General features: G+C 42.7%; 1 protein-coding gene across 9 annotated transcripts in view; it reads right to left on the reverse strand.

Annotated features, from left to right (window-relative positions):
* STXBP5L (syntaxin binding protein 5 like) overlaps positions 1–27,708 on the reverse strand; it is a 779,311-nt gene that overhangs the window by 548,804 nt on the left and 202,799 nt on the right. For 8 of the 9 annotated variants that reach the window (XM_029578339.1, XM_029578335.1, XM_029578334.1 and 5 more), the window contains exons 5-6: positions 18,013–18,147; positions 3,814–3,877 (exon numbers count right to left, since the gene is read on the reverse strand). In XM_029578339.1, coding sequence (XP_029434199.1) covers positions 3,814–3,877; positions 18,013–18,147 — 199 coding nt within the window. The remainder of the gene's footprint in view (positions 1–3,813; positions 3,878–18,012; positions 18,148–27,708) is intronic. The other variant, XM_029578338.1, reaches the window with a different exon arrangement.

Genomic DNA, 27,708 nt, shown 5'->3' on the forward strand with positions numbered 1-27,708 from the left:
CACTTAGGTGTACCCTTACTGACGAGGTCTGGAGACCAGAGTCTGAAAGCTGCCAGAAGTAGTCCATCAAAGATGTTATGGGGCAGGAAAAGGGGTCAATACTTTTCTGTGCACACCACGTGGTGAATCTTTTCCACTTCAAACTGTAGTTTTTTTCGTGTGGAAGGCTTACGTGAAGCTACAAGCACTTGAGACACATTAGTTGAAATAGAGTGGTTTCAGGGATTGCAAGGACCTCCTTAGGAGGGTCCACAAACTGTAGAACCTCTAAGGTCTTTTGTCTGGTATCTTCTTCTGACACTAGTTGAAAAGGAATAGTGTCAGCCATCTCCTTTACAAAATTTGTAAAGCAGATTGATTGTGAGCCTGAGAGAGGTAAGAACTCCTTGTTTTGATTGGCTTCTGATGAGCCAGTTGTCTAGGTAAGGAAAACCGTGTACACGTTCCTTGTGCAAATCAGCCGCTGCTACCTCGGGGGGTGACTTTTTCCTGACTTCAGGTGGGGATGGCTCAGACAGGATGTCCTCTGAAGATGTGTCGGTGTCACTATCTTTCCAAGAGTCCAATGGAGGGCACCTTGGAGGGGAGACACATGAGGAGGCATTGATGGCTGTTGTGGGGGAAAGAATGGTATCGATGGGGAGACCGGGATTCTCGACCGAGAAAGTCCAGATGGCCCTGGCATGGGTTCAGAAGGCAGAGAAGCACCCGAGGCATTATCGTCACAGACTGGAATCGGAATGATAGGCTGTACTGGAAGATCACTGATTAGAGTGTCGAGCTTCGACATCAGTGGTTGGAATATTGAAAGGTCCAGTACCGGTATCGGTGAAGGCACCAGCTTCGGTGACGGCACTGGCATCGGCTCCAGTGGTGTCGATGGACGAAGATCCCGGAGAGATTCTCTTACTGCCTGGTAGATAAATCCGTCCAGTTCCTCCCTTATAGCTGGTGAGGTCAGAGCAGCTATAGGTGGTGGCAGAGAAGGCGTCATCAGCACTTCCACAGGTCCCTGTGGTGGTTCGATGCCCGACACCTTTGCAGGTGGGAAACGCCTCAGAGTAGTAGGTCTCGATGGTTCTTGTAGACTACATCTCTTCGGCAATGGCTGTCTCAGTGACAGTAAGGCCTCTGGCGTCGACGTCCGTCGATGCCTATGACGATGTTTTTGTTTATGTTCCGTGGCCTTTTCAAGCCCTGATGTAGATTTCACACCGATGCCGTGGACGGAGTCTGTGACAGCCGGTCTACAGAGCCGTCAGTGCGACGTTTACTAACGACTAATCTTTTAGTCGCTCCAGCCGGAGATGATTGAGTCGATGTCAATGGTATAAGCTGGATATGGAAGAGATGTTCCATCTTCTCTTGCCCTCCTGCCCTTGGTGGTCATTTCTGCACATTGAGGGCAGGAAGAAACATCGTGCGATTCTCCCAGGCACAGAACACACTCTACATGCGGGTCGGTAATTGACATTGTGCGAGGGCAATTTGGGTATTTTTTGAAGCCCGTGGTCATGATGAAGGCCGGACAGCCATAGACGGCCTTCTGACCAAAAAATTACTTTAACCCGGATCGAAACAGGGAAAAATTGTACTCACCGGCTGGTGGAGTAGGGAGACCCCTATGTAGGGGATGAAATGAGAGATTTTTTTTTTAACTTTTTTATCTCACTTAGATGTGTGAAGAATTCACACAGGGCTCTTTCACCGCGATGCTAACTGCAACACGGAAAAACGAAGACTGAAGGAAGACTCCTGTGGCTTGAGGGATCATGGCATGCTGGGCATGCTCAGTGGGTTCAGTGTGCCAATCAAAAGTTTCTAGAAACTTTGACAGAAAGTTTTCCGTGATAGGGCTCCATCCAGTGACGTCACCCATACTTGAGGACTAGCATCCTGCTTGACCTGGGATAATGGATAAAATTAATTTGCAAAGTTGTTAGCAGATGATTTTTTTTTTTAAAGTCCTGCGTGTGCCAAAACCTGGAGATACGCGAATATCTTGGGCCGGTGCGTGCCGAGCAGATTTTAAAAGCCGCCTGAGTACATGCATATCTCCCACTTCGTGCACAAAAATGTTTTCTCAAAAAAGGGGCGTCTGAGTGAGGCATGGGCATTCCTGGATTTCTCAATGAAACCAGCACAAAAAGACACATGCACAATCGCGCACCAGAGTCCACTACCGCATAACTTTATTTCTGCTATGGATGGTGGTAAGTCGTAAAAAAAAAAAAAAAAAAAAGTAAAGTGAGCAGGGTTTTAAGGGTCAGGATTAACAGGGTAAAAGGAAGGCTATTTAACTAGGTGGGTTAGGAAGAACTATCCTTTACCTAAGCGAACTGGGAATAAACTGGGAAAGTGCCAATTGCATCTGCATGTGTCCCTTATAAAATTCCCCCACTTATGCACTGAGGCAGCTTTTATGTGCATCCATTATAAGCTTGTGCACACATGTATGTGCGTTCAGCCTATTTTATAACATTCACGCATATACATACGTATGTAATAAAATGGCCGCGTCCTTTTGCGCGAGCCGGCATACGTATATATATGTGCGCACTGCTTTTAAAATTTACCTTTATTGCATTAGCTGAGACTTTCACTTGACAACTGGAGATAATTACTAGTTTGGTTGCCCCTTTAAAATGTAAATTTATTTTTACAGTAGAATTCCTTGGTTTAACCTGGAACTAGTAAATTAAAAGCAATGTATGCATAGAGCCAAAAGAAAATAGCATAAGGATTCATCTCTGGTATATAGGAATATGTTTTTTGCTATTTAAAAGGAATATAAAGATTCCTTTAAAAAGTTTAGGAAAGAATTCTAACAAATTACCAGTGTAACATGAATACTGAATTTACATGGGACAGATGCAGGATGTTAATAGGTCAATCCAATTATGAGCAGCAGAGCTGGGAAACTACTTCATAAAGGCTCCCAGGACTTGTGGCATCTCTTGCATAAATTCTGCATCACATCTTAAGATTCTACTGAAATTCTAAGCATATTTGCTTACAATTGTATATCAATTAATATGAATATAAAGAGATTTTGTTGAAAAAATTTTCAAGTTTTAAATAATTTTCCTTTTAAAATGAAAAATAGGCTGGAAAACTTGTGTTTTGTGAGTGAATTTTTCTCTTCATTTTTTTCCTCCACTTTTTTCTTAGCTTATTTCATTTGCCATTCTTTTCCTCTCTCTTTTTCTACCAGCTTTCCCTCACCTAAAGAAGTCTCTCTTCATACCTGGCTCTACTCCCTCAATGTGGTTTTTTTTCAGCTTGATCTCTGTTCATCTCTTCCCAATGACTCCAGACTCCCCTTTACCCTCTGTTCCAGACTCTACCATTCTTCAATCTTTCCCACCAGTTTTTTCTGATGACTATAATCCTTCTATGCAGCTCAGTTTACTGAGAGACATTCATGTTCTAGAAACGCTGTGGGTAGGAATATTTGTGAAAGCAGTGGTGACTACAGATGAGTAGGACAGAGCAGTACAAGACCCAACAGCAAAACGAGTACCGTAAGATGAGAAAAGAGGCATCAGCAGGAAGAAGTATCACTGGTCATCAGTAGTGCAATAGGTGGAAACTACAGCAAGGAAATAGAGGCAGTAAGTAGAAAATTGCCAACAATTTCATGGCAAAAGTATATTTTGTGGATGCTATGCCACTAATTATGCAAAGTTCTCTTAGCACATTTAAAAAGCATATCCTTTATGACTAAGTACAGAAAGAATGACCAACTGAAAAACCTGAATTAATGAAGAGCCATAAAATCCTGTAATATTTTACAATAACTATGATACTCACTTTTCCTTCATCTCTTGGAGTATCACTTAAATGTACAACAGGACCAGGGTGAGTCTTTGTAGAGCTGCATAACAAACCAGTTTAAAAAATATTAAATTGTTAAACAAGAACATTTTATAAAAAATGAATTCACACACTAAAAATATAAAATCTTATATGAAGGTGATATGAAGCTACAAATAGAAATAGTTATCTCCCACTGAATTTCATTTGACTTGAAGAACATCTGGGTTAGGGCTTCCCACAGCTAAATCCAGTTTTCAGGATATTAATAAATGTATGAGATTAATTTGCATATACTGAAGATTCAGTATATGTAAGTTTTAGGGATATGTATGGAGAAAAAAAAAAGTTTGTTTTGTTGGTTCCCGAAAAACAAAAATAAAACAAAACAAAAGGAAACGGGGCTAGGTTCTCTCCTCCCACCACCAAAGTGCTCCCTCTGCATAGAAATTAAACTGCAGTCCCTATTATTCACAAATCCCACTCTCCCCTACATGCAGAACTAAGAAAATGGAATTCCGCACCTTACCCTCCACATCCCTAGGATGTACCTTACATCTTAGGGGTCATATAACAAAATGGCACCGGCCTCAGGGCTGGCTGGCACCATTTTGAAACAGAACTCATTGGAGCACGATGTATCTAGGGATCACGCCTGTCTTATTTGGACAACCGAACCCCATGATGAGATAAGCTGTCGGGGGAGGGATAGTGGATCAAAGGGTTTTTTTTCCAATTTTTAATTTTCTGCATGTTGAGAGGGGGGAGGAAGGTTTGGCAACATTGGCATTCAAAAATTAAAAAATACCCAAATTGCATTGGTTTTTCCTTATTTCATTTTTCCATTCCCCTAGCAAATTTTCATATGCATTTTCATTGTGAATATCCTGAAAACCCATTTGGTTGTGGGGTTTCCAGGACCAGTTTAGGAAGCCCTGACTTAGGGGAGGAAGCTGAAGAATGGCCAAGCTACTTGCCAAACAAGAGTCTCCCTCTATCAGAAAAATAATGGTCACCTAGTTATTATATAATACAACCATATAATTGTCTTCTGTTTTTGATCCCCAGTGAAAATTCTCACAGCCCTTCCTTTCTACCTTTCACTTTAACCATTATGTATTGCTTTCTCCATGTTCCAAGTTTTCTGACACTTACTAACCTCCTGTAGCTAAGGAAGCAGGCTGTATACCTGTCCAATCACTTTAAAGTCTATTCTTTAACTGGCCAGCAGTTGTTGATTATATAAGCAACATTTGACTTCAGACATCCTACTGAGTCCGAAATTTCTGCTTCAGCATTGTTCCCAAACTCAGCCATTTTAAAATAAACAAATGTAGGTCATGCAACAATTTACTGCATTGCTAGTATTAACCTAACTGTATTTTCATGAGTTGTTTTATTTAGATTAAGTGATATTTAAATCTCTTGTTTTAATGCAGGGGTGAGCAAATTGTGGGGCTTGAACAAGCTTGAAGAGGGGCATACTGGCTGCCCAATCAGGAAAGAAAAAAATGGCTATACTATCTCAATGCATTGGAGGCATTGCATGCTCATAATGTAGAGAAATCATTGAAAGCAAGCCATGGCTTAGCCATGAGTTTCTTTCATTGGGCCAGGGAGAGGATCTGCTTCTACTGTGGTGGGCCCAGATAGGTAGCTGCTTACTCTGTGGCAAAACTGAATATAGCCACTGTGGTGTTCCACAACCCAGTAAGAGCTGTCACCCTCAGGCCTCAGCTCGGGAGGAGTTCCTGTTGCTGCTGGGTCCCTACTCAGGGAGAGGGATCACAGCTGTTGCCTCCTAGGGGAAAAGAAATGCAAAGGTTGAGGAGGGGAATGGGCAAGGAAGCCAGAGAGAATGAAAAAGAGAGGAGAAGAGAGATCAAGGAGGTGGGGGAAGGGAGAATAAAGACAAAGTATTAAAAAAAAAAAAGACAAAAATGACAAAAAAAGACAAAAAAAAAAGAAGACAAAACACCCCCCAAAAAACCTCCACTTTACAAATAAGTAATCCATTACAAATTATTTCCTGGAATGTTAACAGGCTGGGAACACCGTTAAGAGGAAGAAAGTTCTGCAAAACTAAATAGGCAAAAGGTCTCAATAGCCTGCTTGCAGAAGATGCACTTTTCTGAAATAGTAAAAAAACTAGCTAGAGAATGGGTTAATCTATGTTATTTCTCAGCAGCCAAAGGGTTAAAAAGCAGGAGTAGCCACCCTTTTACATAAAAGTGTGCACTTTCAGAAAGAACAAGAGATACAAGATACAAAGGGTAGATTCAACATACTAGTGGGGAAATTCATGGAGGAGATATTACTATCTGTAATTTATATGCCACAAATGAATATGACCATAGTAAAAATAAATAAATAAATAAATAAATAAATAAAAAACTAAGTTGGTTAATTTACTTCTCCTCAATACAAGAGAAGCTTTGTTTATAACTGGGGACTTCAACTGTGTACATGAGGCCCTGTTAGACAGGTTGTTTGTTACCAAAGGTCCAGAAAAGGTAGAAAAGAAAGGAATTTCTTATCTATGTAAGGAACTGCAGTGGTGTGATATCTGGAAAGTTCTGAATCGTGAGGTTAAGGTGTTCACACATGTTTCCAGGGCACATACTTCCCTGTCAAGGATAGCTTTGATTTTGGTCTCTCAGAGCTTCTTCCCAAAAGTAGATGGGGTGGAAATAGGACTCCCTGTAATATTAGATCATTCCTTGATGTGGGTAGACTTTAAGCTATTGGAAGAAGGGAGAGGAGAAAGATTCTGGAAATTTCCTAGCTATTTAAGGCGAGATATCGAATTCCAAGGGTTCCTGGGTAAGAAATGGTCTGAGTTTACATGTAATAATGAACAAATAGAGCCCCCAATGCTCTTTTGGGAAACAAGTAAAGTAGTCCTAAGAGGAGAAATAACTTCACATGAACTTGGAAGGAATGCTAGACTGAATAAATCTATTTTTCAGCTTGAAGAGAAGCTTAAAATGGTATAGAAAAACTTAGAAGTTCAAAATATCAAGAGAAATAAAGATGAGTATTTTAATATTTTAGCGAACTTAAATACATACATACACCAAAGGACACAGCAAATGTTGCAATATACTGAGCACAATTTCTTCATTTTGGTAACAAAGGAGGAAAATTTTCGGCAAATGCAGTGAAGGTTTGGAGAGGGAAAACATTTATTGAACGGCTTAAGAACAGACAGTTCCATGGTCACAAAAAGTACAGATATATGTGAAGTGCTGAGAATATTCTACGAAGTACTGTACTTAGAAGTTAGAACAGGAGGTCAAACAGAGAAAGATGATGTCTTTAAGGATTTACAGTTGCCTCATGTAAATAAACAGCAAATGGAGTTTTTGAACAGACCTATACAAACCTATGAGGCTTCTAGGGTCATTAAATCCAGTAAATCCTGCAAAGCCCTGGGACCTGACAGAATCTTATAATAATCATAAGTAAACCTAAGTCAGCAACTTGTTGGAGCCTTGGATAATTTTTTCCTGGAGGCTCTGAAGCAAGACGCTTTTCCTGCAGATTTTAAAAAAGTCTGTATCATGATACTGTCCAAACCAGGGAAGGATCCAGGGCTGCCTGCTTACTACAGACTTCTCTCTCTTTTAAATTGTGATTTAAAGATACTTGCTATTGCCGAAAGGATGAGCTTGATATTTCCCTCTATTATCTCTAAAAGATCAGGTGGGGTTTGTAAAAGGCAAGGGCAAGTACACATAGTGAAACTGATAACAGCCTTGCCCTTGTGTAAACACTAATATCCTAGAGGTGGAGGTAGGCTTTCACTCTGAGAAGGTCTTCAATAGGGTCTCCTGGCCATATATGTTCTCTCGGCCCAATTTTAAAAAGCTCGTGCATGTAAAAAACTACATATATTCATAGGGATCCTTATCCCTAAATATCTCATTTCCCCTTCCACCCATCTTAATGGAAAGCCTGTGCCCCATTTGTCTTTCAAGGTACCATGAACCTCAAGGGCTTCAGATATATCCTGATTGATTTTTTACCCTGCAAATTCTCCGAATTTACTCTGATAATGTAAAACTTTCAAAAAAGATTCCCTGGGATCCATGAGAAAGACCAAAATGTCATCTGCAAAGGCAGCTATTTTAAACAAGTGATTCTTTCTAGCAAAACCCTGAATTAAAACATCACTGTCAATTTTCTGTAGTAAAGGATCTATAGACAGAATATATAGAAAAGGGGATAAGGGGCAGCCCTGGTGCACCCCTCTATTTATATAAAAATCAGAGGACTTATACCCATTAACTATAATATTGAAAATTGGGGATCTGAACAGAAGAGATATGTACTTTACTACATCTCCCGTAAACCCAATCTTCTTCAAAACAAAGGGGTTGATTTTTAAGACCCGTGAGCACGGTTCCCGGCATGCGCACATGGACGCGCCAGTTTTCTAATATGCACACACTGGCACTCGCATGTTATAAAATCCAATAGCTGCGCACACATACATGCCAGATTTTAAAATCTGCACATGCATGTGCGGGCGACCCATGACGCGCGTGGGGGGGGGGGGGAATTTTACAAATCAACATGCGGTGACGTAAGTAGGGCTTCCCCAGTTCCCTCCCAGTCCACTCAAATTAAGCAGTGGACTGGGAGGGAACTTCCTTATACCCCTATCTAACTTTCCTACTTTTTCTCCTCGACTCCTATCCCCTACGTAACTTCAGCGCATAACAGGGGTTACACGCATGGCCAGGCCCTTCGTAAAATGTGAGCGGCATGCGCAGGGCTTGGCCACATGTATAACCCCCGAATTTATGAGGCCAACGTTACTCCTTTGTTGCAAAATATGGTAAAATCTCTGCATCAATGGAGAGCCCTACCCCTATCTTTACTAGGTAAAGTTCAATTGTTAAAAATGATGATAATTCCTAGATGGCTATACGTGCTGCAAATGCTCCCTATTTGATTGCGCAAAAAAAGATCTTCGAGAAATTAACAAGAATCTTAGTTGTTTTTATGGAATGGGAAAAAGGAGAGAATACCATTAGAGGTTTAGTAAATCCTGTCAATTTAGGAGGTGTCAGCTGTTCAAATATGCAGCTACACAACCTAGCATGTATGCAGAAACATACTGTAGATTGGTTGGGACCTCTCTCTTTGAACTCTCTGATTCAGATTGCTGACTGAGATGTCCCCGGATAAGTAAAAGAACTTTTAATAGTGAAATCCTGCTGAAAGGCTTGGGACCTTTTATGTAAATTAGCACAAACTCCGGGCAGAATTACTTCATACATCTCTACACATGGTAATCAGCAATTTGACCTGGGCTTAGATAACCCAGTTTTTAGGGTCTGGAATACGAAGGGTTTCAAACAGCTTCAGCAATTATTTATTGGGGACTCTAATGTCATATATATAGCTTTCAGGAGCTGCAGACACAGTATCAATTGTCACATAGAGATTTTTATGCCTATTTGCAAGTTAAACATTATGTAAACAAGAATATCAAAATCAACCCAGACATACAAAAGCACAGAACTCTGGAAGAAATCTTGATTGGTAGTAAAAACAAACACAAAAAAACACACAACTCATGTGCTAAGTTTAACAGGGTATTACAGCTAATTAAAAACAATGGTGATTTCATAGACATCTTTGATAAGTGGAGTAGATGGCTGGATTTTCAGTTGATGTTGCCAGAGCTGGGGAAATGCTTTCAGAATATTAATAAAATTACTGAAAATGTGATATTAAGAGAAATGCAATTTAAGTTTTTAAACCAAGCATATATAATCACAAGAAAAAGCATTCCATGCAAAATTATGTGAATCTGCAACTTGTTTAAAGTGTAATTCAGAAAGGGGTGATTACATTCATGGTTTCTACGGCTGCCACAAAATCTAGACATTTTGGGAAGAGAAACAAGAGAGTTGAGGGTGTTCTTAAACTTTCTCTACCATTTGACTAAAAAATTTGGCTTTTTTTTTATTCATCATTTTTATCGATTTTCACAATACACCACCACCTTTAGGCAACATACTTCGAGATGTAGTACCACTGTAAATCAGTCGGTACTGCTAACCAATTATAAAGCAGACCATTGGCCATTAAACTTGCATGAGTTTGTAGCTCCTTCCTCATTACAGTACATTCATGTGCACATATCCCCTAGCACCCACCCTCTTCAAGCCTAGTGGCACACCCTTCATTAATTTTCAGGGTGAATCACCATCACATGTGTAGTATGACAACAGGTATTCTTGCCTTTTACAGTCACATTCACCGGCAGCATGGGAAATAAAGGCCTCCAAATTGCCTGAAAGTTATTAATTGTATTAATGTGTGAGCAATCTACGGAATGGAATTCCAGCAAAAATAATTCAATCATAGCCCATTTCCATGCTTCCAGTTGTGGTTAGCACTATCAAGTAGAGATGTGCATTCATTTTAAATGAAAAAGATAATGGCAACGAAATTGTCTATTTTGTCTCTTTTCAGAAGCGTCACGAAACGAAAAAAAAATGATGACATTTTGTAAAATTATTTTGTGTTAGTGTGCACTAACTGAAAATGTTAGCAATCAGTTGAAAGTGTCTATTGGGGGAGCAGTTTGTTAGCTAGAGCTATGGGTATGCATTCCCATAGCTATTGTTTGTGTTGCCAAGGTTGCAAGGTGGTATTTGTGGGGGGATGGCCAGTGCCTGGTAATAAACATAAGCAAACAATTGATATAATAAATATTTAATACCATCACGTTTCTAGTCAGCAAATACAAAAGCATGTATTGCAAATGCATATTTTGAATTTGCCAATCCCTTTGTATTTTAGGAAAGGGGCCCTGGCATTTTAGTACATAAATACTTTTAATTCCCCTGGTGTCTGTGTGTTTGGGTGGCGGTAACTGGTGAGAGGGGAAATGACTGGGATGAATGTATGGGATGGTGGGTGGGAGAGAGTCTGGTTGGAGTGGTGACTGGTGAGAGACAGCCTGGTGTGTGTGTGTGGGGGGGGGGGGGGGTAACTGGTGAGAGGTGGAGTGACTGAGGTGGCAATATGGGGTGACAGGCAGGAGAGAAACTGATTGGAGTGATGAGTGGTGAGAGGGGGTGAATGGGGTGACTATAGGGTGACAGAAAGGAAAGATTGGTTGGGGTGGTGAATAGAGAAAGAGAGGCAGCCTGGTGTGTGAGGGGATGACTGGTGAGAGGGGAAGTGACTGGAGTGATTGTATGGGATGACATGTGGAAAAGAGAGGCAGCCTGGTGTGTGTGTGTGTGTGTGGGGGGGGGTGACGGGGTGTGATGGGGTTTACCCCCCCCCCCAAACACACCAGGCTGCCTCTCTCTCCAGTCACCACCCCAACCAGACTCTCTCCTACCTGTTACCCCATACATTCAACTCAAGTCACTTCCCCTCTCACCAGTCAGCCCCCCCCCCCCCCCAAACACACAGACTCACACTAGGGGAATTCAAAGTATGCATATCCCAAAATGCCATGGTCCCTTTCCTAAAATACAAAAGGAATGGTGAATTCTAAATATGCATTTGTGTTGCATGCTTTTGCTGACTAGAACTTGATGCTATAAAATTACATCACTTGTTTGTTTACACTTGTTACCCCTACAAACACCACCTTGCAATCATAGCAAAACAAAAAAGTACCGGTAACTAAGGAGGCAGCCAATAGAATGCAGAACTATACCTCTAGCTAACGAATTCCTCTCAAACGGACACTTTTTAACTGATTGGTAACATTTTCAGTTAATGCACACTAAGTCCCATTAATGCGCACTAACTCCGAAAGAAGGAAAACACGAAATAAATACCTCCCAAACCATTTAAAAAACGAAATCTAACAGATAACGACCCAAAATGAAAATCAGTGCACATATCAAGCCAGACTTTTAAAATTCCCTTTTTGACTACCAAACATTTGAGAAGTAATACCTTGAGATGCACACAAATCTCATCATTGGTGCCGATATAATCAAGTATACAAAAGGAGGCAGACCAAACAGAAGTAGAAATATTCAGCTGAGATTAGAATGACTTAATAGATACCTAAAAGGTTTGAATATTGGACAACCCCACAGGCAATGCACCAAAGTAGCCGCCTCTGTTACATTTAGAGCAGGAACTGGAGGGTGCAATACCTACTTTAAAGGCTTTGAGTGCCCAGTAATAAATGTGATGAATAATATAATACTACATCTATCTTACACTCTGAGCGGCCTTGGACAATGTTATTGAAGCATTCACAATATCATTGTCGGTCAAATCAATTGTCAAGTCAGTGCTCCAGACACTGGCCAAGGTTCTCAAAAACACAAATTTGATGTGATCAATAAGTATTTGTACAGCATTGACAGCGATACACACCATTTCTTATACAAATTACATAGTCTTTGAAAAGAGACAGAAGAATAACAATCCTCGGCACATCAAGCACTTTTCTATATATCTCTTCAATTGCAAATAGTATAAGATATCACCCTTATGAAACATCAAAATGGATATTAAATATGGAAGGGGTATATACATACGGCAACATTATCAATAAAGCAGGAGATATCTCTTGCTCCCTTATCTCTAAGTTCAACGGATCACCGGTGCATGTTACCTGGGACAAAATTAGTGTTACCTACCAATGGGAGAAATGGTGAAATTTCCCAGGAGAACTTTAAAAGATTTCTCACAAATCTTCAGTTAGATCTATTAACACGCACTAGCAATGACTGTGTAATATAACTAGGCATTTGCCCCTCTCGATATGCAGGATAAAAGCTGTGTCTATTGGACTGACAAAACTACGCTCATAGAGGAGACTTGTAGATCTCTGTTTGCCACTAAGCCATTCCCCCACCAACAATAAATTGCAGGCCATATTGTAATATCACAAATTCAAGAAGCCAAACCCCCTTCCTCCTTTGGGACCATTAATTTAGACATAACCAATTTTGGTTTGTGGTTTTGCCACAAAAATCTGGTAAATAAACACAGCAACAGGTCTAGGTCCTTCTGGCGTAGAATGAGAGGGACCATTTGCAGTAAGTATAACAATTTTGAAATTAATACCATTTTAACTAAAGCTACCCAACTCATGAGAGATAAAGGGAATTGTAGCCAAGAATCCAATTTGCGTTTGGGTGGCACATTATAACCGTACCAGTATGCAGGGTCAGAGTGAATAGAAATGTCCAAATAGCAAATAAATTAGTTGGCCCACTTCCATGGGAACGCCTCCCAATGATGTTGCAGTGTTCCACCAATATCTAGACCCTCTGACTTGTCAAGATTCAATTTTAACCCAGAGGAACTACCAAACTCTCTAATAATTTCTGTAAAGTCATTATCAGCATATCATCAGCAAATAATAGAATTTTCAAAGTTTTCCCTCCTATTGACATTCCCTATACCTCCGTATCAGCTTTTAACTTCCTAATTAATGGCTCCAGAGTCAGTATAAAGAATATAGGAGACAATGGACACCCCTGCCTGGTACCCCTTGCCAAAGCAAACGACTGAAATTATGCCATTAACATTTATAAATGCCTTTGGTCAAGAATATAAATTTGTTATAGCATTAAAAACAGAACCCACAAAACCTAACTGTCAATACATTGCACAACAAATTCCATGAGACGCTGTCAATTGCTTTTTCTGCGTCAAAACTAACCACTATACGGTCAACAGGTTTAGGGTGTTTACTATATTCAATTGCTAGTAACAATAGTCTGATGTTCGCATTGGGTGTCCTTCCAAAGACAAAACCAGATTGTTCTGGAGAGATCAGGTCAGGCATTATATATTTCAATCGATTAGCTTTAGCATATAATTTAATAGTGAAATTGGGCGGTATGAAAAGGGATAGAGGGTTTTTTCCCCACGTTTGGGTAGTACTATTAGGCATGCTTCTCACATTGTAGGTGGTATCTGGCCTTTTTGAGCCATGTAATAAAAAGAGTAGTAAGTGTGTCACCAAGAGAGGATATTAATGCCCTATAAAATAGAGCTGTTATTCCATCTGGCCTTGGTGATTTAAGATTAGGCAGCGCTTGAATGCATGCTATAATTTCAGATTTATTAAAAGGCAAATTTAACTGCTGTAACTATTGGCTACTCAAATGGTCTATATGCAACCCTTTCATAAAGCGTTTACATTGCTCGTCATCCTCTTGCTCTGCCATGTGTAACTTCATATAGTAAGCCTTAAATATATCAGTTATGTCTTGTGACCCCCATACAATGTTTATTTGATTCTGATAATAAACCCGCAACAAAGCGCAATCCCTCCTGTACCCTGGTTAGGTTCGCCAATAGGCAACCTGCCTGTTACCAAACCTGAAGAATTTATGTTTTTGAACAAATAATGAATACGTGGCTCTCTTATGCAAGAGATTGTTTAACATTTTTTGTATGGTGCGATATTTAAGTTTGGCTTCCACGTGCATGAGCCATCTGTGGCTACTCGAGCGGCTGCTAATTGTCTCTCCAGATCAAGTATATCCCTATTAAGCTTTTTCTTGACATGCAACACAAAGCTAATAATCTCTCCCCATATAACTGCTTTCGCTGTTTCCCAATATAATATGGAGTTAGAGATGTTGCGTATTAGTGTCAGCATATTACTGCCATTTGGTTTCTAAAAATGTCTTAAAGTTAATGTCATTGAGTAGCCACAGAGGCATATTCCAGGCTACATACCCACTACCTATATTGGTCGGGTATAGTGAGCAAATAACTGGACTATAGTCGGAAACCACCAAATGATCAATAGAAGCATCTATCACTTTAGGGAATAGTGATTCAGAGATCAAAATATAGTCAATGCGGGACCACGCATGGACATGCGCTCTAGCTAAATGGGTTAATTCTTTAGACCCAGGGTTTAGTGTCCGCCAAATGTCTATAACATTCAGCATCTTACATAAAAAGCCTATTCCCTTCTGGTCTGACATCACAGTATATATACTCCTGCAGTGATATCAGCCTGCCATTATTCTCTTCAAAAGCCAACTGAGGATAGACTAGCAAAAACTTGATTAATAACTGATAACCGTTTCAATACTCAGCCAATAGGAAACACTGAGCTCAGACAAAGAATACATCAACACTAGTCTAGGGACTGGACTAACACCAGTAACCCCTGAACCATGTAGCCACACAGAAGGACCATAGCACAATCATTCGGCAGCCAAGGGCTGGAAGCTGGATTAATCTGTCTCTCCTAAAGAAAAGAAAATTATCAGATAAGTAGTAATTTTGCATTTCTTAACGTCTAGACAGATGAATCAGGAACCAGTGGGATATACTCAAGCTACTCCTGAATAGGACGGGAGGCTGCCCACAATCCAATCAAAACCATATGTCCAAAGGCTGCGTTCTCTCAGGCCTGCACATCCAAATGATAAAACCTGGAAAAGGTGTGTAAGGAGGACCACGCTGTAGCTCAGCAAATGTCGACGGGAGATAACAATCCAACTTCTGCCCATAACACTACCTGAGCTCTAGTGGAATGAGCCCTAACCTGACTAGGCAACGACTGTGCAGCATCCAAGTACGCAGCTGTGACTACCTCCTTAATCCAGCAAACTATTGTAACCCACAAAGCCAGCTCGCCCTGTTCACTACTACTGTGGAGTATAAACAGGCAATTCATCTTCCAGAAAGGTTTAGAAACCTCCAGATAGCTCACAATATGTCTCTTGACATCTAAGGGTCGCAACAGGCAGCAAGTGGTGAGATAAAATAATTTTGGTACCTAGGTAAGGGTTAGGGGTCAGGGTGGAGAGGGGAAAGGGAAGGAAGGTTAGGCAGGGGGGTAGGGAAGTTCCCTCCCAGTCCGCTCCTTAATTGGAGCGGACTGGGAGGGAACTGGGGGAGGCCCAATTGCATCGCAGTGCATAATATTACAAAATTCACCCCCATTGCGCCCGCCGTCCGCACACGCATGCACATATTTTAAAATCCGGCACGCTTATGCACGCAGCCAACAGATTTGATAACATGTGCGTGCACATGTTATATAATTTACGTGTCCGTGTGCATGCACCAGGAACTGCATGCACATGGATGCACGCACACTCCTTTTAAAATCTACCCCTAACTCTTCTAGCAGAGGTAATTGCAATAAGGAATATCGCTTTCAAGATTCAATAGCTGAGATGACAAGTTCAAAAAGTGATCTCATGAAATGACTGAGAACCACATTAAGATCCCTGGACAGTGCAGGTGGTTCCAGGAAGCATTAGATCTAGTTCCTTCCCAAGCTCTTCAGGACGCAGCTAGGGAAATAGGAGGAAGAAAGGGGTGAAGTCTGAGGTAAATATACCACAACCCTGAGCAGTGGCATAGTACCTGAACCAGGAATGGTTGGGAAAAACAGGTTTCATATAGCCAGGAGTCATTCTTTAGTGTCTGGCATCACAGGTGGGAGGGAAGGATGTTTGACATGTGAGGGTGCAGTTGCAGCTGTGGGAGGATGCTTCATAAAGAACACCCAGCTGGAAGTTCAAGGAGTGTGGGAAGACCTGAAGAAACTGCATAGCATGAATTGGATTCAGCCATGCTGAGGGAGGGCACCCTAGTTGGGCAACACAGCACAGTAGAGTGATAAGATGAGTCATCCTAGCAGAAGCTACAATAGGCATGATGACGTGGGGCTCTTAGACTACCTAGCTGAAGTTATGGTGGGGCACATGAAGAGTGTTTTTAGTATTGGCTTTGGTATACAAATGTAAATTATTTTATCCATAAAAACTGAGGCCTTTATTATTCCACTATTGGCTTACTTGATGTCTCAGTGGAATAGGGGGAGGGAATAGAGGAAGAGGGGATCAAGAGAGTATGGCTACTTATGTTAAAAAGGAACATAAATTGGAACATCTATTTTATTGACACAGGGTGAACAGTATGCAGAACCAGAGGAATACTGGTTTTAGTCCTCGAGTTTCATTGTGCCTTTCTCAGGGTGTCTTAAGTGAGGTGTAGGGAGAGGGAGGATGACAGTGCTAAAAATTAAGAAATGGACATGGGTGAAATGCAAGGGTTGGAAACAGAAGAAAAATCAATGTCCCTCCTTTTCTCTCTCTATAAAAATCATGTGTGTTTATATACATAGCAAACATATATAGGAGAGAAAAGCCTACATTTTGTTACTACATCAGATCGCTAGCCACAGGAGAAGAGCCAGAAACAGCATGCACACAGGACTTGCTGTCAGCAGTGTTGCAAGATCTACTCAAATCCAGTTGCTGACAGTGGAAGCAACCTGTAAGAGCCCAGGAAAAAGGGGCTGCATCAAGATCATCATCTCACTTTTTCTTCCTCTACAGTATTAAGCCTTGGTATATTTTCCTTAATGAGGAAGGCTGTGCATTTTATTTTGTTAACCTATTATGTCTCAAATTTTGATAAGCTGAGCTCTAAATAGGACACTGGGACATAATGGGTTAAGAATGTTACTATGAATAAACCATACAACCAATTACCATAGGAGACTGTGATTTTGGCAACAGTTTTATTTTAAAAGAGACAGTCTTATTTTTTTAAATTTAATTTATATTTATTTTAACAACCCACAGCTCAAATTTGATTCCACTAGTATTATGCCAATTGAAACTTGGCTGCTGACTGCAATGCAGGAATGCACTTCCCTATATGGTACTGCAGCGATGTCATGGGCTAGGATGAAGGTGAAAGGTGGTAGGTTTAGGAGTAATCTAAGGAAACATTTCTTCACAGAAAGGGTAGTGAGCATATGGAACAGCCTCCCTGTAAAGTTGGTGGAGGCAAGGACATAATAATATAGTAAATGATGGCAGAAGTCGCCCAGTATCAGAATTCAAAAAAGCATGGGACAAGCAGAGAGGATCTAAGGGAAAGGAAAGAACTATATCTCCATCTCTCATTCAGCTTTAAACTGATTGAAATTACTATATGGTCTTTATCTGCTGTCAGGTTCTACATTTTTATGTTTCAAAGTGGAAATATGACTTCTAAAATGTGATTAGCACAAAAGTACATTAAAAAATTCTTACATAAATTTGCAGTAATTATGTTATGATTTTTCACTATGTCCACAAATATCGACATCAGACCAAAATGCTTATAATTGCCTGTTTTTTTTATGTTTCCAAAAGAACCATTATGCATTATAAGATATGAAAACATTAGTGAAGAACATAAAGTACTAGCACTTACAGTTCTATTGCCTTGTTCCACATGATAACATATCCAGAGAGAATAAAGGACTCAATATTTACAATGTGTGTATTTCCCCTCTCTGTTCCAACATAAAGCCATTTACTTTGGAAAGGTATATGACAGAAGGTAATCCTGAAATAAAAAATATACAGCTTAGCAAGTATAAAATTCAAAAAGTACACCATACAACGTATTGTCAGCCTTCCATTCAGAAAAGGACATATTTTCACAAATAGTTTCCTAGCTTTTCTTTCATACAAAATACTGTCTAGAGGGCAAAAAATTTAATATTTTTATACAAAAAGGAACAGTAAGCCAACATCTAAATAATAGAACTATTATACAACAGCTCTATATCAACTACAGAGTAACTCTGGGAACTGAAGCTGGAATCAGCAATATAGGGGGTTATTTTCAAAAGGATGTGAAATAATTTTTGCTACTTACATATTTTTTAAAGGCATTACATATATAAATGTAACATGCTATCATATCAATTTTCAAAAGCCCATTTACACACAAACAGGTGAATCTTCTAAGGAGTTATACATGTAAATTTAACATACTATCATAGCAGTTTTTAAAATCCATTTACCCACGTTAAGTGCACTTAATGTGGGTAAATCCTATGCACAATTCAATGGCATATATTGCACCAATTTTCAAAATTCACATAATGGGTGTAAAGTGCATTTGTGTGTGTAAAACCCAGTTTTAAGCATGTAAATCTTTTAGTCAGACTTACTAAGCAAGCAATAGTATTCATTAAAACAAGCTCAAAGGAGTATTTGTGGCCATAACTTGTAGCAATTTAAATGAGGATTAGAGGTTAAAGTAGTTTAGGTAATATTCAAGAAATCAAAAATAAAATACTTGTGGGAGAATCAGAAGATGTGCAAGATAATCAGGCCGATACAGTAAAGCGCGGCCGTGGTTGCGCGGTTTTTAACCCGCTTTGGACGCACAATTCAGTATCGGCTTTTACGCATCCTTAGCGCTTGCCGAAAAAGAATTGTATCCTTTCCCGCCCGCCGCATGTATATGGTATGTTAATGATCGGATTAGCTATTCCCCCGCATGTATATGGTATGTTAATGATCGGATTAGCTATTCCCCCGATACAGTAACGCGTGGCCAAATTATCGCATCTTTAGCCAGCTTATTTACCACGTCTTTAACCTCTATATTTACCGCCTACCCTGACCCTGGCGTTAGTGTGGTGTTCAGTCAGTTCAGACCGGACAGCATCATGGACAACAGGTATATATTGGCTCTGGTGATCTTTTTCATTCGGTTGAGAAAGCAAGTGTTGCTTACCTGTAACAGGTGATCTCACAGGACAGCAGGATGTTAGTCCTCACATATGGGTGACATCATCAGGATGGAGCCCAATCACGGAAAACTTCTGTCAAAGTTTCCAGAACTTTGACTGGCCCCTACTGGGCAAGCCCAGCATGGCACTAATCCTGCAGCCAGCAGGGGTCCCCCTTCAGCCTTATTTGATAGTTACAGGGAGTGCCGAAAAAATAAAACAACAAAATGTTACGAACTGAACACCGCGGGGCGGTGGGCGGGTTTCGTGAGAACTAACATCCTGCTGTCCTGTGAGAACACCTGTTACAGGTAAGCAACACTTGCTTTCTCACAGGACAAGCAGGATGGTAGTTCTCACATATGGGTGAGTACAGAGCTGAGGATGTCCGAACATGCACCAAATGTACCCAAGGGCATGCAACAGGCACAACAACTGGGGTGGAATTTGGTAGAGGGCATCCTGAACCCCACCGGGCAGGCGGAAGGGTGTTGGTACGTCACGTTGGAAATAAATTACGCAGGACAGATTGGCCGAAGATGGAATCTTATCTTCCGGCTTTGTCCAAGCAATAGTGGGCTGCAAAAGTGTGGAGAGAACTCCAGGTGGCAGCCCTGCAAATGTCAGGAAGCGGCACCCATCGTAGGTGTGCTACTGAAGTCGCCATGGCCCTCACAGAGTGTGCTTTAACACGGTCTTGAAAAGGAATGCCTGCTTGCTGATAGCAAAAAGATATGCAGTCCGCCAACCAGGAGGAGAGAGTCTGCTTACCCACAGGTTGCCCTAATTTGTTGGGATGGTAAGAGACAAATAACTGAGTGCTCTTCCTGTGGGCAACTGTACGGTCTAGGTAGAATGCTAGAGCCCGTTTACAGTCAAGGGTATGCAGAGCCTGTTCCCCTGGGTTGAAGTGGGGCCTGGGAAAGAAGATAGGTAGTATGATGGATTGATTAATGTGAAACTCCGAAACTACCTTAGGCAAAAACTTAGGGTGAGTGCAGAGTTCCGCCAGGTCCTGCAGGAGTTTAGTGTAAGGCGGATAGGTAACTAGGGCCTGTAACTCACTAACCCTGCGAGCTGAACTGATAGCCAAAAGGAAAATCACTTTCCATGTGAGATATTTTAGGTCACAGGAGTGAAGAGGTTCGAATGGTGGTTTCATGAGCCGCCCGAGAACCAGATTAAGGTCCCAAGAAGGGGCCGGAGGACGTAAAGGTGGCTTGATATGGAGCAAGCCTTTCAGAAAACGTGTTACGAGGGGTTGTACCGATATAGGGACATCCCGACACCTTTATGGAAAGTGGCTACCGCACTGACATGCATTCTGATGGAAGAGGTCTTTAGACCTGATTCCGATAAATGCCAGAGATAGTCCAAAAACCTTGGGATTGGACAGGAAAAGGGATCAAGGGATTGCGAAGAACACCATGATGTATACCTTTTCCATTTATAGGAATAAGACTTTCTTGTGGAAGGCTTCCGTGAAGCAATCAGGACACGAGAAACCGAATCTGAAAGGTTAAGTGGTTGAAGGATTAACCTTTCAACATCCATGCAGTCAGGGACAAAGCCTGAAGATTGGGATGGCGTAGACATCCGTCGTTCTGAGTGATCAGAAGCAGGTCCATTCCCAAGGGAATGTGCCTGCGGACGGAGAGATCCTGGAGTATGGGAAACCACACTTGGCGTGGCCAGTGAGGTGCTATCAGGATCATGGTTCCCTTGTCCTGACGGAGCTTCACGAGAGTCTTCGAGAGAAGAGGAAATGGAAGGAATGCATAAAGCAGACCGGCTGCCCACGAGAGGGAGAATGCATCTCTGGGCTGAGCGCTTGCTCCGAATGAGGGAGCAGTAATTGTCCACTTTGTGATTCTGAGGGTCGCAAAGAGGTCTATTTGGGGATAACCCCATTGCTGGAAGAGAGGTCGCTACCGAAGGGTTGAGAGACCACTCGTGCGGTTGGAAGACACAACTCAGTTTGTCTGCCAAGACATTGTGCACTCCCAGCAAATAGGTGGCCCTGAGGTACATCGAGTGGGAAAGCGCTTCCGCCCAAATCTGCGCAGCTTCCCGACACAGAAGGAAGGAGCCTGTGCCTCCCTGCTTGTTGATATACCACATGGCCACCTGGTTGTCAGTCTGAATCGGGATGACGTGATTTGATAGGCAATCCTGAAAAGCTCTGAGAGCATATCGCATTGCTCGAAGCTCCAGGAAATTTATCTGGTGTTTGGCTTCCTCTGGAGACCAAGATCCTTGTGTCTGTAGATCGTTCACATGAGCTCCCCACCCGAGGTTGGAAGCGGCGGTGATGAGAATGAGTTGAGTATCTGGTAGGTGAAAAGGCAGTCCCTGGAGGAGATTGTTCTGATCTTTCCACCAGGCAAGAGACAGACAGAGTGCGGGGATGTGCACAATGGTTGACAGAGGCTGAGTCGCCTGAATCCATTGTGACCTCAGAGTCCAATGCATGAGCCTCATGGCCAGGCGGGCCATTGGTGTGAGATGGACTGAGGACGCCATGTGTCTGAGAAGGACAAGGAATTGCCGAGCTGTTGCTGTATACTGAGACTGCAACTGGTGAGCGAGGGACATGAGGGTTTGTACTCATTGTTGAGGTAGAAAGGCTTTTGCCTGCAAGGTGTCCGTCTGCCCCAATGAACGACAAGGTTTGAGAAGGGACTAAATAGGATTTCTCGTAATTGACGAGAAATCCTAGAGAAATTAGGGTGTGTAGGGTCACATCCAGGGACGATCGAGCGGCTTGCTGGGTTGGGGCCCTGATTAACCAGTCGTCTAGATAGGGGTAGACGTGAACACCTTCTTTCCTGAGAAAGGCTGCGACAACTACGAGACATTTGGTAAAGACTCGTGGTGCTGATGCTAGGCCGAATGGAAGCACTCTGTATTGATAGTGCTTTGGGCCTACTAAAAACCTGAGGTACTTGCGATGAGCTGGAGATATCGCAATGTGGGTGTATGCGTCCTGGAGGTCCAGAGAGCAGAGCCAGTCTCCTCTTTGTAGAAGAGGTAGAAGCGAGCCCAAGGTTACCACCTTGAACTTTTCCCGCTGGAGGTACTTGTTGAAGGCACGTAGGTCCAGAATTGGACGAAGCCCCCCGGATTTTTTGGGGATCAAAAAGTACCAGGAATAGAACCCTAGGCCTTGTTGCGAAAGGGGGACAGGTTCTATTGCTCTTAACTGGATAAGAAGGGAAACCTCCTGCTCCAGAAGGATAGAGTGGTCGGTTACTCTCCACGCTTGTAGAGGTGGTGAGTCCGGTGGAAGAGCAAGAAAGTTTAGGTGGTAACCCTGAGCAATGATTGCTAGCACCCATTGGTCAATTGTGATTGATTGCCACATGCCGTGAAAGTGGCGCACTCGATCTCCCACTGGTATGCTTGGCAGAGGAATCAGGCTGCTGCTCTCCAAGGGAAAGTAAAAAACCTGAAGCAGGCCCCGGCTGGGGAGCTGCTTGTGGCTTTTGCTTCCAGGGCTGGCGAGGCTGAGATTTTTTATAAGGCCTCATAACTCGGGACCTTGCTGGTGGAGGATAGCACTTCCTTGGGCGGAAGAATGACTTCTTAGAGTCCTTCTTGAAGGGCTGTCTAGAAGGGAAGTCAGAAGGTATCGATGAGAGCTTTGTGAGGGTCCTTTAACTCAGCCACTATTTGCTGAATCTGTTCTCTGAACAGATTATCTCCTATACAGGGCAGGGCAGAGAGCCTTGCATGTACTTCTGGGCGAAGGTCAGAAGACTTGAGCCAGGCCCAGCGTCTTGCCGAAATGGCAGTTGCAGACACTCAGGTGGAGGTGTCGAAGATATCGTAAGCTGTTCTTATCTCATGCTTTCCTGCCTCAAACCCCTTGTTGACAAGGATTTGAAGATGTTCTTGGAATTGGTCAGGCAGGATTTCAGAGAATTCCTGTATTTGCTTGAAAATGACCCTGTTGTATTGGGTCATGTACAGCTGGTAAGAAGCAATTCTGGAGATGAAAATGGCCCCTTGGAACACTCGTCGACCAATATTGTCTAGGAACTTGTGTTCCTAACAGGAGGGGTAGAGGAGTGAGGCTTCATCCTTTTTGCTTTCTTTTGAGCTGATTCTACCACAACTGAGTGGTGGTCGAGCTGAGATTTTTGAAAGCCAGGGGCTGACTGTACTAGATAGGTAGTGTCAGCCTTTCTGTGTACTGGGGAAATGGATCCAGGGTTCTCCCAGTTCTTTTTGAGGAGGTCAAGAAGAACTTGATGAATGGGAATAGAAGTGATCACTTTAGGGGCATCCAGGAACTGGAGAAGCTCCATCATCTGGTGCCTATCATCTTGCTCCATCTGAAGCTGAAAAGGGTACAATTCCGACATTTCCTTCACAAATTAATGAAAGAAAGGTCCTCTGGAGGAGAACGCTTTCTACTTTCAGTAGGAGAGGGAGGTGAAGGTAAGTCATCGGTGTCTGTGGAAGTATCATCACCCTAGGTGTCATAAGGATCAGCAGGCTGACCTGTAGGACGAGAAGGGGGTTGGATACCCGAAGGGCCCGGCTGAGGCTCCGAGAAAATCGAAGGAATCACCGGGGGCACCGTGGACGCCCAGGGGGTATCGGTGCCGGCATCGAAGGCAATGATGGCGCCGATGTGCATATCACCCCTGAAGAATGAATTGGTGGCTAGGGACGACATGGCATCGATGGCTGAGGCAATACCCCCGAAGGAGAAATGCGGAATGGTGTTTCTCCTCCCGATGAAGCTGTCATCGGGGAGCGCACCGGAGACCTGGGAATCACCGGTGGAAGGGCGGTCATGAGCGCCTCCATCTGGGATAGCAGCGGTGCCAGTGCTGCTGGAATTGGGTTGGTGACCGGTTCTACTCTCGGTGCCAGTGTCTGTGCATTGCCTTGTCGATGGCCTCCTGGACCAGCCGGTCCAGTTCTTCCCGGAGACCTAGGGCAATCAGCCCCGGCTCCGTGACGGAAGAGGGAGGCTGAGGCACAGTCGGAGGGACCACCTTTATAGGGGGAATCTCAACTCCGAAACCCCAATCGGGTGAGGGTGGCCTCAATGTCCCAGTCGCAGGAATGGTCTGTGCCATTCCTGGACAGGGCTTCTTCGATGGTGGCGAGGTCAATGATTTCGCTCCCTCGACAGTCCAAGAATTACGATGCCGATGTTTCTCCCTATGATCCCCTCGATCTTGAGGGGGGAAACAGGAGTCAATGGCCGTGAAGACGTCTATGGCAGGCGGTCACCGGAAGGTTGTCGATGCTGGTGCGACTTCAACGGTGCCGGTTCCGATGACGATGCGATGGACAGCGTCGGGGTGTGAGCACGGAAAAGGAGAACCATCTTCTCCATTCTGGCTTTGTGACCTTTTGGTGTCATGAGGGCACATTTGGTGCAAGTCAGGACATCATGCTCACTACCTAAACACATTACACAGACTCCATGAGGGTCTGTGAAAGACATGGTGCGAGTACAGTCCGGGCACCGACGAAACCCCGACGCCATGGCCATAGAAAAATCGAGCCACGGTACGGTCGACGGCCAGTAGGCCGCGAGGGCCAAACTCGACGGTAATCAACGAAAAACGGTGAAAAACTTACCGGAGTGTGGAGATATAAGCTTTTTCTCTTTGGCTGGCAAACCACAATCTGAATCTGTTTGCATCAACATTCTCAGTATTTACTTATCTGAACAGACAGTGAGCCTGCTTGTATCTGCATTCCTACAGACCTTGCTCTTAGCACAAACAACCTTTGCCCTAAGCACAGAATGCCTGCTTTCTCTCACGAAGATAGTAACATGAGTTAACCATAATAATCTGTAGCAGCTATGTCTCTGAGAATATTGTTGTCATCAAGGATGTGATTGTATTCACAAATAATATGTAACGCAGGACAATAAAAGGGCTGCCTGAAGTGATTTCAGGATGGCTTCCTGGTTTCCTGAGAATCCTGTCTGACGTCTCTTCTTTCCATGCGTCTCCCGTCGCAACATCTGGTGACCCCGAGACGTGCAGCCCCCTACTCATCCGGGCTGGAATAGCCCAGGTGCACCGCCTCAGCAAACTCGCTCCCGCAGATATAAGTATATTCCAGCGAGTTTTGCTCCCTCATTCATGAGTATTGGGGGCGGGGGGGGGGGGGGGGGGGGGGGGGGGGGGGGAAACTGTCAGCTCAGCAGATGTGTCATGCACAAGAGTTGCAGCAAATAGTAAGAAATCATTTCTTGGTTACGAGAGGAGAGGCTATTAATGTCAGACTAGGAGATATAAAACATATGTTGAAAGAAATAGCAAGCCGGTGCTCGTGGTATCCAGAGGCTGGTACTTTGGATATCCAGGACTGGATCAAACTAGGGCATGCCTTGCACACAACCCCACGTGCCTCAATAAAACATCTATTACTTTGGCAGAAATGCACAGAAGCGATAGAATATCTAGGACCACACACTCACAAGGCACCGTTCCCAACCGAGACTTCCATGGCATCCTCTGAGTCTGCCTCGGGGGAAGAATCCCAGGAAACCACAGAGACTGAAATCAAAAGCACTAACTTCCCTCCGCCTTCTCCTCCAACCCCCTCACCCCCCACCACCTCCCTGTACCCCCAGCTGCCATTGCCTGTGACAGTCGTTGATTCTGCATCTCCAACTTGTCCAGATAAATTACCATCTCAACATGCCGCTCCCAGTAACGATTTATGTGGTGCGGTCTGCATGGGGTTTCACCAAGAACAGGTGAATGGAAATCTCACAGGGGAGGAATTATTGGAGGGGCTTCAAGCATTTCCCATCACGGTGGTACCTAATGCCCAGGGTGGGATTCAATATCAGTGGTCAGCACTACCTTATACTATTTTAAGGGAACTTCGACAGAGCATCACAGACACAGGTATTCATTCCACCTATATTCGCGGACTGTTAGAGGGAATTGCGAATAGCTATAAATTAATTCCCCAAGATTGGAAAGATCTGACACGTATGCTCCTTACCCCTGCTCAGTATGTGGTTTGGGACTCAGAATATCAAAGGGAAGCCCTCAGAGCTGGAAATGCCCCAGGAAGGGAAGCATACAAAGCAACCGATTCTTGTATGCACAGGGACGCTGGGTGACCAAGTTTACCCCACCCCTAGGAATGCCATTATCTCAGTACTAGGGGGGGAAAAAAAAACAAAAAAAAACTAGAAGCAGAATGTATTACAGAGCAGACTTTGATACGTCACCGTTTGACCCGCTAAGTAACTTCCAGGAAAACTATCTTTCCTGAAATTCTTCTGACTTTTCCTTTGCTTTACTATAATAAAGAGTATTATTGAGAAGTATAAAGACTGCGAGTGTTTTCTATAGTAAATTAAGGTTAAGTGCCGGCCTTCTTTGAATTCTCTGTGCGCATGGGGTCCACAGATGATTATTTGAACTCCCTGCAAAAAGCAGGTAATGATACCTTTGAAATCTCAGAGTATCGCAGCGCTCTGATAATGAACATAATATCCTTACTCCTTTTGTCTGATTTTCTCTTTGTATCTGTGTTTTGTTATGCCTTACCCAGATGCAGTTTTTCTTGATTGTATGTACCTTTACATGTGATAATTGATTGTCATATATACCGAGTCAATATGACTTTTTGCAGATGCCATTGTTTGGATTTTCAAGTTGATGATGCAGTTTTATTAGTCCCTACATTCCAAGTGTGTTGCAGCATTTTAAAGCTAGTCTGATAATGTTTAATGTCCCAAGAATGGAATCTAGATCACTGGAGACCTATCCCAGCCCCATGTTAATATTCTCCAACCTAGTGCCTGCCCAAGCAACAAGCCTTAGTGATATAAGCTCAGTATTAGAAGCGAGTGCCTTCATATTAATTTGTGAAGTATTTCTGCATGAATGAATTGTGTGGGCGGAGCGGAATGTGTTTACAAGCTGGTATGAAAACGGAAGTTTTTTTCAGCTTCAGTTCTACAACAATCGCAGCAGTTTATTAAGCATAAAAAGACAGGAAAATCTCCAACATAATATTTGCATTATTTTATAACAAAACATGAAAGCATGAGATGAGTACAGGATCAGATTCCCAAGTGGCAGTATCAGTCCTACACTCCCATCCTCCTTAGGGGAGTCAAGTATCAGAATTTAACCCTTGGATAAGCTATAGCACAAGGAAGCCTGTCTCTTATAGAAGTAAAAGATTTTCTTTTTCAAATTGTCCAGCATACTTAATGAATGTTTATTCAGAAGTGATACTAGTTTGTTTGCCATGTTTAGATTTAATTTGAGTGTCTTTCTGTTGGCAGAGTTCTGAAATGAGTTAATGTTTTGGCAGATGTTTGGCAGAGTTCTGAAATGAGTTAATTTCTTTTTACTTTTTCTACTTTCTTCCTA

The sequence above is a fragment of the Rhinatrema bivittatum genome, chromosome 15, assembly GCF_901001135.1.
Source record: "Rhinatrema bivittatum chromosome 15, aRhiBiv1.1, whole genome shotgun sequence".
Lineage (NCBI taxonomy): Eukaryota > Metazoa > Chordata > Amphibia > Gymnophiona > Rhinatrematidae > Rhinatrema > Rhinatrema bivittatum.